Source organism: Bombina bombina, chromosome 4 (assembly GCF_027579735.1).
Source record: "Bombina bombina isolate aBomBom1 chromosome 4, aBomBom1.pri, whole genome shotgun sequence".
NCBI classification, from domain to species: Eukaryota; Metazoa; Chordata; class Amphibia; order Anura; family Bombinatoridae; genus Bombina; species Bombina bombina.
Genome location: NC_069502.1, coordinates 1,229,990,328 through 1,230,010,591, shown reverse-complemented (window position 1 = coordinate 1,230,010,591; position 20,264 = coordinate 1,229,990,328). Strand labels below are relative to the sequence as shown.

The window sequence follows — 20,264 nt, the reverse complement described above, 5'->3', positions numbered from 1 at the left end:
AAGCATTTTCAGCCCCCGCGAGCCTAACAGCCCACAGGGAAAAAAGTCAAATTTTTGAGGTAAGAAAAAATATGATAATTTAAAGCATAATCCCAAATATGAAACTGACTGTCTGGAAATAAGGAAAGTTGAACATTCTGAGTCAAGGCAAATAAATGTTTGAATACATATATTTAGAACTTTATAAATAAAGTGCCCAACCATAGCTTAGAGTGTCACAGAAAATAAGACTTACTTACCCCAGGACACTCATCTACATGTTTGTAGAAAGCCAAACCAGTACTGAAACGAGAATCAGTAGAGGAAATGGTAAATATAAGAGTATATCGTCGATCTGAAAAGGGAGGTAAGAGATGAATCTCTACGACCGATAACAGAGAACCTTATGAAATAGACCCCGTAGAAGGAGATCACTGCATTCAATAGGCAATACTCTCCTCACATCCCTCTGACATTCACTGCACGCTGAGAGGAAAACCGGGCTCCAACTTGCTGCGGAGCGCATATCAACGTAGAATCTAGCACAAACTTACTTCACCACCTCCCTTGGAGGCAAAGTTTGTAAAACTGATTTGTGGGTGTGGTGAGGGGTGTATTTATAGGCATTTTAAGGTTTGGGAAACTTTGCCCCTCCTGGTAGGAATGTATATCCCATACGTCACTAGCTCATGGACTCTTGTTAATTACATGAAAGAAAGCTAACCTTACCGAGAACAGATTGACAAACCCTTCTCCAGATCCTCCTGGAGAAAGGACAAAATACGGAAAACACTCCCCTAATGCCAAGGAAGGTCCCAAGGATCGCCCCAGACAATGAATTTGCACCAAATCTATGTAAGAATTGCGAGAAACTCGCGTACGAGCCCAGAATGAGTCAATAACTAACTCAGAAAAAAACTCGATTAGACTAAACTAGGCGTACAATCTCTATGCAATTAGCTTAGAGAAAACTAGAAATGGATGAAGAAAGAGACCATAAAGTAACAGGTCTTTCGACTGAGGGGAAATTCATGTGGGAGAGAAACAATCCTCACCATGTCCACAAACCAAAAAACTGCGAAGTCAGGCTTAGACAAGTAGTTCACCAAGCCTGCTCCTGATATGGACGATCACCCGAGGAAGGAGGGAAAACGAGAAAAAGGTAAAAACAGATCGACTTCACTAGGAACTGCTAGAGAGTCCACCAGATCTGCTAGCGGATCTCTAAATCAAGATCTGAATCTTTGATGTCTAGACAGGACCTCCCCTGGGATAGACATACATCTGTTCAGGTAATCTATATGTTCTCAGGGAAGAGACAGTTGAAAAACTCTTCCCTGGGTAAATCGAACCAAACTCCCTAGGGACCAAGCCACTAGGGCAGAACAATTATCTCAGCTATAAAATAATTATTGGAAAGACAGACTCAGACGGAGTCCAGTTTCCTGAGCCCTTAAATGGCCCCAAACAACTCCCCAGCCTGAAAACCGACCTTAATAGTAACAATCCGCCAGAAAGAAATGAACTGAACAAGCCACCAGGACAGAGAGTCTCTCGTCTTGAGTCAGCTTAGATAATATAGATATTTAGAATCTTCTGGTCCGTAGTCAGATGCGTTATCCACTGTGCCTCTGACCTGCATGCTTGTCAATACAGTCCCCCAAGAGAGGTCCTAAAGGTTATAAGGGAAATAGCTCTGCCCCATCCTATGAAAGGCTGTCAATAGTAAAATAAAATAAAGCTCCTTATAACAGTTCATATGCACATGAAGTGTGGTACAATGAATCAAAATGTATGATTACTGAATGTGTGCTCAACACCAGCGCACAAAGAATAGGGACTGTCATTAGTAATAAGGTACCCCTCTGTACCGAAATGGCAAAAGAAACATACCCAACAGAGAGGTACACACAATATATTTTTATAGTGAGCAGCGGAAAGGCGCCAAAGCAAGGTTCCTGAAACTAGGGCTATAACCCCTATGCTATGATGCATGTTTATCTAAATAAGGAGTACCATATGCGGCTGTTAGACTCATAGGGTCTAAAACAAATATGTGCTGCTCTTTTAACAAGTGTGTCACGCTGCCGCCATGTACAAAGTAAAATTAAACGACTGCATACATATGAAAAGTGTATATAATAAGCCTGGTACACAAACAGCAACCATAATTCAGCCACATAAAATTTTTAAAAAAACTTACCGCTCTCTGTCGACATCCACTCCAACAGATATGCGGGGGGAGAATAACACCAAGGCTAATGCTGCATTCCTAATATTAGTAGGACCTAAGCTGAGTAGAAGAGCGCCATACTCGAAAAGGCGCAAAAATGACAGTGATCCAGTCCTGTCTTCTGATAAGCAGCTTATCCTAACAAAGTGGAGAAACCTGAGAGTCAGAATTGCAAAATATACACTGCCCAAACTGGACCTTGACAATTGGGACTCTTACAGTAATACTAGTGGCATTTCCCCATACAAAGGTAGAACCGGGTAAGAATAGGAGCGTGAGGATATATACACGGTCCCCACACCCCATAAAGCCTGGGTCCTTACAGAATCTGACCCACTAGAAGGCTATTAAAAAGCAGCACAATTCATTTTAACTGGCCGACTTAATCTCAGTAATCTTCTCAGTCACAAAATATCCAAAACTTGCGGATATATATCACATAAGATACAAACCCCTTCTGAGGGTAGCAGGTCCCTGTTATCCCAGTCCTTGCTGTAAGATATAAATATAAAAGGACTTACCCTCCAGGGTCTTCCGCTGTGGAGCAGTCACAGCAGCTCCAGGTCTGTGAGCTTCATCCGACCGCTGACAGGGACCTGAAGATACAAGAAAAGCAGAGTAACCTACTCTGGTTTTCCATATAGGGGTTAGCATAAATTGTTGGAGTAAAAGTAAGGACAACCTCACCGACCTCTAACAGCTAAATGCCACCATTACTCTTACTAAAGAGGATTGCATGCACACAGCATTGCCCTAATCCTTGCTTGCAGGGAAAAGTACCCATTAAAGAATTAAATACTTTAATTACTTCAGAGCACCGTCTTCCCACACCTCCTACGATGTACACAGGCAAAGAATGACTGGGGAATGTGGGACGTGGGAGGATACTTAAAGCTTTTATGGGGTGTTCTTTGCCTCCTTCTGGTAGCCAGGAGTTGAATTCCCACTAGTAATTAGAATGGATTGGTGGACTCTCCATGACATTGGAAATAAAATAAGATTTTTACTTGCTAAGAAATGTCCGTTTCCTGGGGTAACTTATGCTAAAAGGTCTCATGCCTCACTCCTTCTTACTCTGACCTCAGTTCCCCAACAAAAAAAAAAAACATTTATACCCAGAGATTTAGCCGACACTATACCAGAGCTGAAACAGGTCTTCTGTCCTAGTGTGTACCAAAAAAGATACATGGACGAACCGAATACCTACAAGTAGCCTAATGTCTAATCACATCTCTATCAGGCACGACTGAACCGAATATCTACAAGTAGCCTAATGTCTGATCCCATATTAACCTGGCATATGACCAAACCAAATACCTACAACTACCCTAATGTCTGATAATGTCTCAATCAGGCACATGACCAAACCAAATATCTAAAACTAGCCTAATGTCTGATGACATCTTAATCAGGCTAAAGACAGTACGGCACCAAATACCTACAACTAGCCTAATGTCTGATCACATTTTGACCAGGCACATGACCAAACCAAATATTTACAACTAGCCTAATGTCTGATCACAGCTCAAGAAAAATAATTTTTCTACTTACTAATAAATCTGTTTCCTAGGATAACCCCTATGCTAAAAGGTATCACATTTCACGCCTACTCAATCTGACCTCAGATCCCCAACAAACAAGGTCCATTTATACACAGAGTTTGAGCCCACAATAGTATGTACCATAAAGAAAAGTGTGTCACATACAAGTAAACCCTTTATTTAAAGAGCCATGATACCCAAATGTTTAAACACTTGAAAGTGATGCAGCATAGCTGCAAAAATCTGACTAGAAAATATCACCTGAACATCTCTATGTTAAAAAAAAAGATATTTTACCTCAAAATGTCCTAAGTATTCACACCCCATTGTAAAGGACTTAAAGCAGCAAATCAGTATGCCTGTCCCGGGACAGGCAAGGGAGTGAGCTTCATGCACACTCATCGTATTTACCTATTCAGTTTAAGGAAGTTTACTATGAAATCTCATGAGAGTTAAGTGAAATCTCATGAGATCACAGTAAAAGGGTTCGTGACCTCAGCCCTGCTGATGCCGATTGGCTGCTGTTAATTTCTTCCTTTTTTTTTTTTAACCTGCAGCTGAACAGCAGCTGAAGTATAACTTTTAATACAGAACTTACTCTGTTGAGCTGAGGAAATTGTGAGGTAAAATATCTTCCTTTTTTACATAGAGATGCTAAGGTGATATTATCCTATAAGTTATAATGCATCAGTTTCAAGTGATTTAGAATATGGGTATTATGTCCCTTTAAGGCTCTATAATATCTTAATCAAACTGAATACCTACAACTAGTCTAATGTCTGATCACATCTCAATCAGGCACTTGACCGAACTAAATACCTACAACTAGAAACATAGAAAACATAATTTATGTAAGAACTTACCTGATAAATTCATTTCTTTCATATTGGCAAGAGTCTATGAGCTAGTAACGTATGGGATATACAATCCAACCAGGAGGGGCAAAGTTTCCCAAACCTCAAAATGCCTATAAATACACCCCTCACCACACTCACAATTCAATTTAACGAAAAGCCAAGTAGTGGGGTGATAGAAAAATGAGTAAAAAAGCATACAAAAAGAGGAACTGGAAATATAATTGTGCTTTTATACAAAAAATCATAACCACCAGAAAAAGGGTGGGTCTCATGGACTCTTGCCAATATGAAAGAAATTAATTTATCAGGTAAGTTCTTACATAAATTATGTTTTCTTTCATGTAATTGGCAAGAGTCCATGAGCTAGTGACGAATGGGATAGAAATACCCAACATGTGGAAGTACACAGAAGAGTCACTAGAAAGGGAGGGATAAAATAAAAACAGCAATTTTCCGCTGAAAAATCAAATCCACAAAAAAATATGTTTTTCTTATAATTTGAAAGAAAAAAACTTAAAAACATTAGCAGAAGAATCAAACTGAAACAGCTGCCTAAAGAACTTTTCTATCAAAGACTGCTTCAGAAGAAGCAAATATATCAAAATGGTAAAATTTAGTAAATGTATGCAAAGAAGAACAAATTGCTGCTTTTCAAATCTGATCAACTGAAGCTTCGTTCTTAAAAGCCCAAGAAGTGGAGACTGATCTAGTAGAATGAGCTGGACTGTCCCGCCTCTAAAAAAGTCTTATGAATCAAAAGCTTTAACCAAGATGCCAAAGAAATAGCAGAAGCTTTCCGACTTTTCCTAGAACCAAAGAAGACAACAAATAGACTAGAAGTCTTCCTGAAATCTTTAGTAGCTTCAACATAATATTTCAAAGGTCTTACAACATCCAAAGAATGCAAAGATCTTTCAAGAGTATTATTGGGATTAAGACACAAAGAAGGAACAACAATTTCCATACTAATGTTGTTAGAATTCACAACCTTAGGAAAAAGTTTAAACAAAGTCAGCAAAACAGCCTTATCCTGATGAAAAATCAGAAAAGGAGACTCACAAGAGAGAGCAGACAATTCGGAAGCTCTTTTAGCTGAAGAGATAGCCAAAAGAAACAACACTTTCCAAGAAAGTAGTTTAATATCCAAAGAATGCATAGGCTCAAAAGGAGGAGCCTGCAAAGTATTCAAAACCAAATTAAGATTCCAAGGAGGAGAGATTGATTTAATAACAGGCTTGATACGAACCAAAGTCGGAACAAAACAGTGAATATCAGGAAGCTTAGCAATATTTCTATGAAATAAAACAGAAAGAACAGAGCTTTGTCCCGTCAAAGTACTTGCAGACAAACCTTTATCCAAACCATCCTGAAGAAACTGTAAAATTCTAGGAATTCTTATATATTCTCCTGGCATTCTTTTAGAACACCATGAAATATAGGTCTTCAAAACTCGATAATAAATCTTCCTTCAAACAGATTTACGAGCCTGTAGCATAGTATTAATCAATGAGTCAGAGAAACCTCTATGACTAAGTACTAAGCGTTCAACTTCCATATATTCAAATTTAACGATTTGAGATCCTGATGGAAAAACGGCCCTTGAGACAGAAGGTCTGGTCTTAGAGGAAGTGGTCAAGGTTGGCAACTGGACATCCGGGCAAGATCTGCATACCAAAACCTGTGAGGCCACGCAGGTGCTATCAGAAACACATACGATTGTTCCATAATGATCTTGGAGATCACTCTTTGATGAAGAACTAATAGCAGAAAGATATAAGCAGGTTGGTAAAACCAAGGAACTGCTAAAGCATTCACCATATCCGTCTGAGGATCCCTGGATCTGGATAGGTACCTGGGAAGTTTCTTGTTTAGATGAGAAGCCATCATATCTATTTCTGGAAGACCCTACAACTGTACAATCTGACAAAATACATCTGGATGGAGAGACCACTCCCCCAGATGTAAGGTCTGACGGCTGAGATAGTCTGCTTCCCAATTGTCTACACCTGGGATATGCACCACAGAAATAATATAATAGCTGGATTCCGCCCAAGAAAATATCCAAGATACTTCTTTCATAGCTAGGGGACTGCGAGTCCCACCCTGATGATTGACATATGCCACAGTTGTGATATTGTCTGTCTGAAAACAAATGAATGGTTCTTTCATTAACAGAGGCCAAACCTGAAGAGCCCTGAAAATAGCACAGAGTTCTAAAATATTGATTGGTAACCTCGCCTCTTGAGGTTACCAAACCCCTTGTGCTGTCAGAGATCGCCAGACAGCTCCCCAACCTGAAAGACTTGCATCTGTTGTGATCACAGTCCAAGTAGGACGAACGAAAGAGGCCCCCCTGAATTAAACAATGATCGTCTAACCACCAAGTCAGAGAGAGTTGAATGTTGGGATTTAAGTATATCAATTGTGATATCCGAGTATAATCCCTGCACCATTGATTCAGCATACAAAGCTGCAGAGGTCTCATATAAAAACAAGCAAAGGGGATCGCATCCGATGCTGCAGTCATGAGACTTAAAACTTCCATGCACATAGCCAATGAAGGGAATGATTGAGACTGAAGGTTTCGACAAGCTGAAACCAATTTCATTCGTCTCTTGTATGTTAAGGACAGAGTCATGGACATTGAATCTATCTGGAAACCTAAAAAGGTGACCCTTGTCTGAGGAATCAAGAAACTCTTTGGTAAATTGATCCTCCAACCATGTCTTTGAAGAAACAACACTAGTTGATTCATGTGAGATTCGGCTAAATGTAAAGACTGTGCTAGTACCAAGATATCGTTCAAATAAGGAAACACTGCAATACCCTGTTCTGTGATTACAGATAAAAGGGCACCAAGAACCTTCAAAAAGATCCTTGGAGCTGTTGCTAGGCCAAATGGAAGAGCAACAAATTGGTAATGCTTGTCTAGAAAAGAGAATCTCAGAAATCGATAGTGGTATGGATGAATCAGAATGTGAAGATTTGCATCCTGGAAGTCTATCGTGGACATATAATAACCTTGCTGAACAAAAGGCAAAATAGTCCTTATAGTCGCCATCTTGAAAGTTGTGACTCTTACAAAACGATTCAAAAACTTTAGATCCAGAACTGGCCTGAATGAATTTTCTTTCTTTGGGACAATGAATATATTTGAATAAAACTCCAGACCCTGTTCCTGAAACGGAACTGGTATGATTACCCCTGAAAGCTCTAAATCAAAAACACACTTCGGTATAGGCTCAGGCTTTTTTGGATTTGCTGGAACGTGAGAGAGAAAAAAAAATCTCACAGGAGGTCTCTGAATCCTATTAGATACCCTTGAGAGACAATACTCTGAATCCACTGATTTTGAACAGAATCTGCCCAAATGTCCTTGGAATAATTTCAATCTGCCCCCCACCAGCTGAACTGGATCGAGGGCCGCACCTTCATGCAGACTTAGGGGCTGGCTTTGGTTTCTTAAAAGGCTTGGATTTATTCCAACTTGAAGAAGGTTTCAAATTGGAACCAGAGTCTTTAGGGGAAGGATTGGTTTTCTGTTCCTTGTTCTGTCGAAAGAACGAAAACGATTAGAAGCTTTAGATTTACCCTTAGATCTTTTATCCTGAGGCAAAAAAACTCCCTTCCCCCCAGTGATAGTTGAAATAATTGAATCCAACTGAGAACCAAATAAATTGTTACCTTGGAAAGAAAGAGATTGTAATCTAGACTTAGATACCATGTCAGCATTCCAAGCAATGCTGAAGCAAACAAACAATGCTAGACAAATCAGGATCTGTTTCCTGTTGCGCTAGGCTATCTAACCAAAAGGTTGATGCAGTCGCAACATCAGTCATAGAAATGGCATGCCTAAGAAGATAGCCAGAATATAAATAAGCTTTCCTTAGATAAGATTCAAGTTTCCTATCTAAAGGATATTTAAAAGAAGTACTGTCTTCCATAGGAATAGTAGTACATTTGGCAAGAGTAGAAATAGCCCCATCAACTTTGGGGATTTTTTCCCAAAAATGTAATCTAGCCGCTGGCAAAGGGTACAACCTTTTAAACCTATAAGAAGGAATGAAAAAGTACCAGGCTTAATCCATTCCTTAGCAATCACATCAGAAATAGCATCAGGAACTGGAAAAACCTCAGGAGTAACCACAGGAGGTTTGTAAACAGAATTTAAATGTTTACTAGTTTTGATATCAAGAGGACTAGACTCCTCAATATCCAAATTAACCAACACTTCTTTTAACAAGGAACGAATATACTCAATCTTGAAAATATAAGTAGATTTGTCAATGTCTGAGGTAGGATCTTCTGAATCAGAGAGATCCTCATCAGAGGAGGATATTTTAGTATGTTGTCGGTCATTAGAAATTTCATCAATTTTATGAGAAGTTTTAAAAGACCTTTTACGTTTATTAGAAGGCGGAATAGCAGACAAAGCCTTCTGTATCGCATCAGCAATATCATTTTTCATATCAACAGGGATATCATGTACATTAGATGTTGAAGGAACAACCGATACTGTACTAGTACTGATGGAAATGTTTTCTGTGTGCAAAAGCTTATCATGACAACTGTTACATACTACAGCTGGAGATATAATCTCAGCTAACTTACAACAGATACACTTAGCTTTGGTAGAACTGTGATCAGGCAGCAGGGTTCCAACAGTTGCTTCTGAGACAGGCTCAGATTGAGACATCTTGCAAAATGTAAAAGGAAATACAACATTAAAGCAAAATTTACAATTTCCTTATATGGCAGTTTCAGGAATGGGAAAAAATGCAAACAGCATAGCCCTCTAAGCATATAGAAGACAAGAGGCATATAGGAAGTGGGGTAAAAAAGAAACTACATTTTTTGGCGCCAAGAATGACGCACAATGCAAAATGAAGTTAAAAAATGTTTTGGCGACAACAACATCCTGAAATGACGCAACTCGTGTCATAACAGCTGCAACCTCATGCAAGGAAACCTGGCGTAGACTCAGACACCGGAAATGACTAAATTGCTTCATCAAAGACGTACCTTCGCGCCAAAAAACTTCTTGCGCCAAGAATGACGCAATAAAACTAAATTTATGCTTACCTTATAAACTACTTTCTTTTACGATATGACGAGTCCACGGATTTCATACTTACTTGTTGGATATTAACCTCCTGCTAACAGGAAGTGGCAAAGAGCACCACAGCAGAGCTGTATATATAGCCCCTCCCCTTCCCCTCCACCCGCAGTCATTCGGCCGAAGGTATAGGAAGAGAAAAAGGAAAGGCTAAAAAGGTGCAGAGGTGACTGAAGTTTACAAAAAATATAAAGAAAAACTGTCTTAAAAAGAACAGGGTGGGCCGTGGACTCGTCATATCGTAAAAGAAAGTAATTTATCAGGTAAGCATAAATTTAGTTTTCTTTTACAAAGATATGGCAAATCCACGGATTTCATCCTTACTTGTGGGAAACCAATACCAAAGCAATAGGACACGGATGAAAGGGAGGGACAAGACAGGAACCTAAACGGAAGGCACCACTGCTTGAAGAACCTTTCTCCCAAAGATAGCCTCAGAAGAAGCAAAAATATCAAATTTGGAAAATTTGGAAAAAGTGTGAAGGGACGACCAAGTCGCAGGCTTACAAATCTGTTCCACAGATGCATCATTTTTAAAAGCACATGTGGAAGCCACAGCCCTAGAAGAATGAGCCCTAATTCTTTCAGGAGGCTGCTGTCCAGCAGTCTAAAATGCCAGGCGGATGATACTTCTCAGCCAAAAAGAGAGAGAGGTAGCCGTAGCTTTCTGACCCCTACGCTTTCCAGAATAAACAATGAATAATGAAGATGATTGACAGAAATCCTTAGTTGCCTGTAAGTAAAACTTTAAGGCACGGACCACGTCCAAGTTATGTAACAGACGCTCCTTCTTAGAAGAAGGATTAGGACACAAGGAAGGAACAACAATTTCCTGATTAATATACTTATTTGAAAAAACCTTAGGAAGGAACCCAGGTTTGGTACGTAAAAACCACCTTATCAGAATGATAATGCTGAAAGCTCAGAAACCCTTCGAGCAGAATAAATAGCAACCAAAAACAGAACTTTCCAAGATAAAAGTTTAATATCTATGGAATGCATAGGTTCAAACGGAACCCCTTGCAGAACTTGAAGAACTAAATTCAAACTCCAGGGAGGAGTAATAGGTCTAAATACAGGCTTAATTCTAGATAGAGCCTGACAAAAAGACTGAACATCTGATACAATTGCCAAACGTTTGTGAAACAGAATTGACAAAGCTGAAATTTGTCCCTTTAAGGAACTTGCTGATAACCCTTTCTCCAATTTCTTGGAGAAAAGACAAAATCCTAGGAATCCTAACTTTACTCCATGAGCAAACCTTGGATTCAGAATAATATGATATATCAGCGCTGCGATATACCCTAAGCTGTGAAACACAGAAGGGGTCTAACCAATCCCCTCAAAGGACAGATACTAAAAACGGTGTAAGTGATCACAGCGCCAAACGGCCTAAGGGTATGTACACACAAACGTATAGGGGGACTAATTAGATTTTATTTAATACAAAATAATACAAAAACAATAATAGTAAAAGTAATAAAAGCGGTAATATCTGATTCTCTTCCTGGAAGTTTAAAACAAAACGGTTGACCGGCTGTTAGAGAAAACTGTTACATTAACTCCGCTGGCAACAATGTTAAAATAACTCAATGTTAAAATAACTCAAAATGATACTTAAAATACAACACAAAACCTAAAAACAGCTGTACAATATGACCCTACCCCAAAGAATTGGATTCACACCAAAAAGATATTTACGCCATATCTTATGATAGATTGTTCTAGTGAAAGGCTTTCTAGCCTGTATCAAAGTATTGATAACTGAACCAGAGAATCCTTGCTTCGATAAAATCAAGCGTTCAGTCTCCACGCAGTCAGTTGCAGAGAAATTAGATTTGGATGTTGGAAAGGACCTTGAATGAAAAGGTCCTGTCTCAACGGAAGTTTCCACGGTGGCAGAGAGGACATGTCCACTAGATCCACATACCAAGTCCTGCGTGGCCACGCAAGCGCTATCTGGATCACTGAAGCGCTCTCCTGTTAGATTCGAGCAATCATGCGTGGGAGGAGAGGAAACGGCGGAAACACATAAGCTAGGCTGAACAACCAAAGTACTGCCAAGGCATCTATCAGTTCGGCCTGAGGATCCCTTGACCGGGATCCGTATCTTGGAAGCTTGGCATTCTGACGAGATGCCATCAAAACCAATTCCGGTCTGCCCCATCTGAGAATCAATTAGGCAAATACCTCCGGGTGAAGTTCCCACTCCCACGGATGAAAAGTCTGTCAACTTAGAAAATCTGCTTCCCAGTCCTCTACCCCTGGGATGTAGATCGCTGACAGATGACAAGAGTGGGCCTCTGCCCAACTGATTATCTTGGATACTTCTATCATCACTAAGGAACTCCTTGTTCCCCCCCTGATGATTGACATATGCCACAGTCGCCTGAAGCGCATTGAATATTGCTATCAGTTCCAGAATATTGATTGGAAGTAGAGACTCCACCTGAGTCCGAACACCCTGAGCCTTCAGGGAGTTCCAAACTGCACCCCAGCCCAGAAGGCTGGCATCTGTTGTCACTATCACTCACGAGGGTCTGCGGAAACAAGTCCCCTGGGACAGATGATTTGGTGACAACCACCAAAGAAGAGAGTTTATGGTCTCTTGATCCAGAATTATCTTTGGAGATAAATCCGCACAATCCCCATTCCACTGACCGAGAATGGACAGTTGCAGTGGTCTGAGATGAAAGCGAGCAAATGGAACGATGTCCATTGCCGCTACCATTAATCCGATTACCTCCATACACTGAGCCACTGATGGCCGAGGAATGGACAGAAGTGCTCGGCAAGTATTCAAAATCTTTGATTTTCTGACCTCCGTCAGAAATACTTACATGGCTACCGAGTCCATCAGAGTTCCCGGAAAAGGAACCCTTGTCTGTGGAACAAGTGAACTCTTCTCTATGTTCACCTTCCAGCCGTGAGTTCTCAGAAAAGACAACACTGTGTCCGTGTGAGATTTTGTCAGTTGATATGTTAATGCCTGAATCAGAATATTGTCCAGATAAGGCGCCACCGCTATCACTTGCAGTTTGAGGACCGCCAAAAGAGACCCTAGAACCTTTGTGAAGATTCTGGGTGCTGTGGCCAACCCGAAAGGAAGAGCCACAAACTGATAACGTTTGTCCAAGAAGGCAAACCTTAGAAACCGATGATGATCTTTGTGGATTGGAATATGAAGGTAAGCATCCTTCAAATCCACGGTAGTTATATATTGACCCTCCTGGATCATTGGCAAAATCATTCGAATTGTCTCCATCTTGAATGATGGAACTCTTAGAAATTTGTTTAGACACTTGAGGTCAAAAATGGGTCTGAACATTCCCTCTTTTTGGGGACCACAAATAGGTTTGAGTAAAACCCCTGTCCCTGTTCCAATTTTGGAACAGAACAGATTACTCCCATAGTAAAAAGGTCTTTACACAACGTAAGAACGCCTCTCTCTTTATCTGGTTTGCAGATAATTTTGAAAGATGAAATCTCCCTCTTGGGAGAAATCCTTGAATTCCAATTGATAACCGTGGGTCACTATTTCTAGTGCCCAGGAATCTTGAACATCACTTGCCCAAGCCTGAGCAAAGAAAGATCGGGGACCACCCCTTCATGCTGCTTTGAGGAAGAAGAAGCAGCTGGGGGTACTCCTTTAAAGTTCCGAAAGGAACGAAAATTATTCTGTTAACCCCTCATTTTAACCGACCTATCCTGAGGTAGGGCATGGCCCTTACCTCCTGTAATATCAGAAATGATCTCCTTCAATTCTGGCCCAAAAAAGGGTCTTACCTTTAAAGGGAATAGCTAAAAGCTTATGTTTTGATGACACGTCAGCAGACCAAGATTTGAGCCACAATGCTCTACGTGCTAAAATAGCAAATCCTACATTTTTTGACGCTAATTTAGCAATTTGAAAAGCGGCATCAGTAATAAAAGAATTAGCTAGCTTAAGAGCCTTAATTCTATCTAGAATGTCATCTAATGGAGTCTCAACCTTAAGAGACTCTTCTAGAGCCTCAAACCAAAAAGCTGCTGCAGTAGTTACTGGAACAATGCAAAATCCCTGATTAACAAATAATTTCTTTAGTAGACCCTCTAATTTCGTATCCATAGGATCCTTGAAAGCACAACTATCCTCAATGGGTATAGTAGTACACTTAGCTATGGAAGATATAGCTCCCTCTACCTTAGGGACCGAATGGTATCTTATATAGGAAACATTTTCTTAAAATTAGGAGAGGGAGAAAAACGGTATACCTGGTCTATCCCATTCCTTACTAATAATTTCTGAAATTCTCTTAGGAACCGGAAAAACATCAGCTTGAGTAGGAACTTCCAAATATTTATCCATTTTACACAATTTTTCTGGAGGAATCACAATAGGATCACAATCATCCAGAGTCGCTAAAACCTCCCTAAGCAACAGGCAGAGGTGATCAAGCTTAAATTTAAATGACATAGCATCCAAATCTGTCTGAGGCAAAACATTCCCTGAATCAGAAATTTCACCCTCAGACAGTAATTCCCTAACCCCCAACTCAGAGCACTGTGAGGGAACATGGGAAATAGCTAATAAAGCATCAGAGGATTCAATATTTACATTAATACCTGACCTACTGCGTTTACCCTGCAACACTGGTAATTTAGACAATACCTCTGTAAGGGTAGTTGACATAACTGCAGCCATCTCCTGCAGAGTAAAGGAATTAGACGCAGTTGAGGTACTTGGCGTCGCTTGAGTGGGCATAAAAGGTTGTGACACTTGGGGAGAATTCAATGGCATATCCTGATACTCTTCAGACTGAGAATCATCCCTAGGCACACTTACTTTATTTAAAATATGCTTTTTACATTGTAAAGCCCTTTCAGTACAAAAGTTACACAATGTTAGAGGGGGTTGCACAATAGCTTCTAAACAGATAGAACAATGAGAAACCTCAATGTCAGACATGTTGAACAGACTAGTAATACCACAAAAGTCGTTTAAACACTTATTTATAGAATAAAATAAACATTATAAAAAACCTGTACTGTGCCTTTAAGAAAAGAAAAAGTGAAAAAAATTTCAAAAATGCACAAAACACGTTAAATTATTCCCAAATTTAACTTAATATCATTGGTTAATCCAAAAATTACTGCACCCAGAAGTAAGGGCCGAAATAAGGCTTTAGAAGTACTTATATCAACATGTAGTCAAAAGATAGATAAAAATACACTCTGCACCTCGCCACAGCTCTGCTGTGGAGCCTACCTGCCCCCAGGGTACTCAAATCAAGTTTCCAACCCTTCAGACCAGCTACACAGTCCAGGAGCCACGAGTTACTGTTTGCTGCTGCTAAGCCTGAAGAAATTGTGCCAAAATAGGCTCCGCCCCTTAAGGTCAAATGTTGGAGTAAGCCCAAACAACACCGCATGGAAATGCAGTTTTGCACTAAAGTAAAAATACACACACACAATATAACCCTCAAGCATAAAACAAATAAGTTTTAAGTGCCAAAAATAAAAAAACATAAAACATCGTTTTTTATATTGTCTCCCATGTCACATAATGCCCAAATATCAACTAATGATAAATATAAAATAGGGACTCCAGTAACACCCCTATTATTAAAATAGGTTTTACTGCTTACCCCATTCCCATACAGGGAAATAATGCCAGCCAGTTCTGATACACCAAGTCTCCTCAGAAAAAAAGGCTGCACATACCTTAATGCTGCTTGTAGCAAGAAACCGGTCTCCACACTGAAGATGTCTCATGGTTACCTTCAGAAGTCTTGTGGGAACCAGCGTGGATCTTAGTTACAACTGCTAAGATCATCAACCTCAGGGCAGAAATCTTCTTCGATATCCCCCTGAGGAAAATAGTACACACCGGTACCATTTAAAATAAAAAACTTCTTGATTGAAGAAACTAAAACTAACACCTCACTTTATCATGTCTTCCTAGTATAACACAGGCAAAGAGAATGACTGAGGGTGGAGGGGAAGGGGAGGGGCTATATATACAGCTCTGCTGTGGTGCTCTTTGCCACTTCCTGTTAGCAGGAGGTTAATATCCCATAAGGATGAAATCCGTGGACTCGTCATATCTTTGTAAAAGAAATAACAGCATTTTGCGACCTTGCGAGCCTAATTTTGCACGCAAAATTAAAATAAAGAACAGTCAATTTAAAAAAAAAGGACTATACCCCAGGTAAGAAAAATAAATTCCTAAAACATGATTCTCAAACTGAAACTGACAGTCTGAAAAAGGAAATATACATAGACCTGACTCATGGCAAATATAAGTAAAATACATATATTTAAAACTTTATATTAATACATAAAGTGCCAAACCATAGCTGAGTGTGTCTTAAATAAAGAAAACATACTTACTGAAAGACACCCATTCACTTATAGCAGATAGCCAAACAGTACTGAAAAAGTATCCGCAGAGGTAATGGAATATGAGAGTATATCGTCGATCTGAAAAGGGAGGTAGGAGATGAATCCCTAGACCGATAACAGAGAACCTTTGAAAACCATAAAATCAATAGGTGATACTCTCTTCACATCCCTCTGACAAACACTGCACTCAGAGGAATTGGGCTTTGGAATGCTTAGAAGCACTTATCACAGAAGAAATCAAGTACAAACTTACTTCACCACCTCCATAGGAGGCAACGTTTGTAAAACTGAATTGTGGGTGTTGGGAGGGGTGTATTTATAGGCATTTTGAGGTTTGGGAAACTTTGCCCCTCCTGGTAGGATTGTATATCTCATACGTCACTAGCTCATGGACTCTTGCCAATTACATTAAAGAAATATAGAATTTGACGGTAGATAAGAACCAAAAAGGCCCTTCAAGACTACCCATATTACATGTTACTTTTTCCTTAGGATAGCCTTATGCATGTCCCAGGCATTTTTTAATTCCTTTACAGTCTTTGTGTTTATTTGGAAGTTTATTTCCATTTATTCCAACTAGCCTGTCTGATCACGTCTCAACCAGTCACATGACTAAGCCGAAATACCTACAACTAGCTTAACGTCTGATGCCATCAGTAGGTGACATCTCAATCAGGAATACCTACAACTAACCTAATGTCTGATGGCATCTCAACAAGGCACATGAATGAGCCGAATACCTACAGCTAGCTTAACGTCTGATCCCCATCAGTAAGTGCTATATCAACTGCTTAGAGGGCAAACATTATATTTACTGTTGCCAGCCTGAGCAGCAGCTTAAAAAGCAGTGAGTGCCTTCATTCTTCATGTAGGTAATGTACACTGCATGGGGGCTGACCTAGTGTTTGGCTTTTTCCAACCCCCTCAAGTTCAGCATTTGGAGATAGGAAGGAAGCAGCCAGTGACCCAGTGCAGACAGCTTGCAGTTAGGGAAATTCCTGCCACTTCTGCCAACCAGAGACACAGTACCAGGAGGCATTCTCCACTAACTCATCTGGATGACAGCATGAGCCTTACATAGATTTTATTTTACTCAGGGAGCTAAGGAGGATAAAAAATTACCCAGGAAAAAAATTTGTGTGACAGGTGCTCATCGTGAGGGCAGCAGGTAGGTTATTGCATGCGAGTGCCACAAATCTCTGTAAAAGTGGGATAACCTCAATGGGTAACCTGTTTTTAAAGCTTAACATCAATCTATCTACTTACCCCACCTGTAGCACCTATACTAACCCCCGCCCCAAGTGTTAATATCCCTAAACTACGCAATACAGATAATGAGAACTGGTCACATAAAATCTATGTAATACCAAGAATAACCATATACCAGGTGATCCAGCGACTAAACTCACATAAAGACCTGTCAACTAGCTCTGTGGTGCAAACCTAAGTCACACGATTCAGATTATTATACCAAATGTACCCTGATCAGTTGTTCACGATATCATCTTGCTCCATGTCACACACCCTCTGTCACATGTGTGCCTATTCCATACTCCCCAGCTCTTTGCTTCACTGAGACAATTGCGGTAAAGAGAACATTTCAGTGCAGATTACAGGAGCCCATGAGGTCATTCACAATTTACCTGCTAGTTATCTTCTACATTCTCCATCTATTACTACTGATGTCTAAACCAGATGAGCTCATTTCAGGTCTCCTCTTCCAATTAACCTAACTAGTTGTCCTTATGGCATCTGCTGGTAATCAGTTACATGTGTTAATACTGAGTGGCCCCTTAAATGTTTGTGAAACATTAGCGCATATATATATGTACGTCGGTGTGTGAAAGTAACCAGTAACCTAATAGAGCAGCGCAGCGTTGTGTGTATTGTATCTCCTGTGCCACTTACCTGCTGCTGTACCACGCCTTGCCAACACTGAGCAATGCCAGCCATGCTGCCCCTCACAGAAGCACACGAGGAATCTGGGTTCTTGCCCTCTGTGAAGACAAAAAGACAGACATAACTCACCTGCCGTATTTAAAGCTCACCCACACGCAGTATTTATCAGCCAGCAGAGCTTGCTCCTCACTGTGGGCTAACAGAAAAATCACCACATCTCTGGGCATAGATACTTTGTTTTGTGATCTCCCATTACATATAAAGCAGATGCACTAAGGGCTGGGTCCCACTGAGCCTACTAGTAACCTTATGGGGAAAGGTGCCGCTGGTAAGAAGGGACAATAATAATATCCAGACTGCCTCCAATTGTGAATGATGATTTATTTAAGTTTTTAATCTGACCTGAATACAGATGTGTATTTTTAGGCTACTTACTGTGGTGCTTCTATATACATTCCTTTCTATTCTTCTACACTTGCCCTTAACGAATGAGCTTGAGCGTCATAGTTCATATGGTACCCTTGAGCGTCACAGTTCATACGGTACCCTTGAGCGTCACAGTTCATACGGTTCCCTTTAGTGTCACAGTTCATACGGTTCCCTTTAGTGTCACAGTTCATACGGTTCCCTTTAGTGTCACAGTTCATACGGTTCCCTTTAGTGTCACAGTTCATACGGTAACCTTGAGTGTCACAGTTCATACGGTTCCCTTGAGTGTCACAGTTCATATGGTACCCTTGAGTGTCACAGTTCATACGGTTCCCTTGAGTGTCACAGTTCATATGGTAACCTTGAGTGTCACTATGGTAACCTTGAGTGCCCACATAAATATTAACTACATACCCAACAAGCACCCACACTACAGGAATTACCATCTGCAGAAAGAAACTGCTTCCAGTAAATAGCTTATACAGTGCTGTACACGTGACAGCAGAAGATCTGTGTATGTGGAGTATAACGATGATCCAACAGGAGGAGGCTAGGGACCAGTCCCCACGACACCTGTGGCAGGCCTGTGACTACTTCCCACTGGGTGCAAATGTTCCATTACCCAATACTCTCTGAGGGGAAAATGGGCCTCAAATCGGTCTGAGGACCCTTCTCACAGAAGAATACTGGGAGCACCTCCATTCTTCACCTTCCTTCTGCAAAGGCAAAGATTTGTTTACCAGTGAGGTGGGAGGGTTTTAAGGGCTCTAAGGGTTTCTGGAATCTTTGCCTCCTCCTAGTGGCCAGGAGTATAATTACACAGAGTAATGGCTCATGTACTCTCACCTCCCTTATGAAAGAAACCTAGTAACTTGCGGCTAGATTACGAGTTTTGCGGTAAGAGCGGCTCGGTACTAACTCACCTATAGCGCTGCTATTACAGGTTTTCATAAACCCGGCGTTAGCAGGCAATATGTGAGCGTTGGGCAAAATTGAGTTCCATATGGAACATAAATACCAGCGCTGCTTTGAGCTGGTTTTACGTGCTCGTGCACAATTTCCCCATAGACATCAATAAGAAGAGCCTGCTAAAAAAAAGCCTAACACCTGCAATAAAGGAGCGTAAAGCACTGTAACGCAGCCCCATTGATTCCTATGGGGAAAGAAATGTTATGTTTACACCTAATACAAACCCCGAGTCTAAACACCCCCTAATGTGCTGCCCCCGACATCGCCGACACCTACATTACACTTATTAACCCCTAATCTGCCGTCCGACACCTACATTACACTTATTAACCTCTAATCTGCCGTCCCCGACATCGCCAACACCTACATTACACTTATTAACCACTAATCTGCTGCCCCAACATCACCGCCACCTACATTACACTTATTAACCCCTAATCTGCCGCACCCGACATCGCCGACACCTACATTATACTTATTAACCCCTAATCTGCCGCCCCAACATCGCCGACACCTACATTACACTTATTAACCCCTAATCTGCCTCCCCCGACATCGCTGACACCTACATTAGTTATTAACCCCTAATCTGCCACCCCCCAACATCGCCGCCACCTACATTACACTTATTAACTCCTAATCTACTGCCCCGACATCACCGCCACCTACATTACACTTATTAACCCCTAATCTTCCACCCCCCAACATCGGCGACACATACATTACACTTATTAACCCCTAATCTGCCACCCCCAACATCGCCGGCACCTACATTACACTTATTAACCCCTAACCTGCCACCCCCAACATCACCGACACCTACATTATACTTATTAACCCCTAATCTGCTGTCCCTA

General features: G+C 40.7%; 1 protein-coding gene across 1 annotated transcript in view; it reads right to left on the bottom strand.

The window, feature by feature from the left end:
• The window catches only part of CUL9 (cullin 9), a gene marked incomplete in the record, with an annotated part of 1,346,550 nt that overhangs the window by 588,746 nt on the left and 737,540 nt on the right, over nucleotides 1-20,264 (bottom strand). Inside the window, 1 exon segment of the mRNA XM_053712774.1 lies at nucleotides 18,019-18,107. Within this exon segment, the coding sequence (XP_053568749.1) occupies nucleotides 18,019-18,107 (89 nt within the window).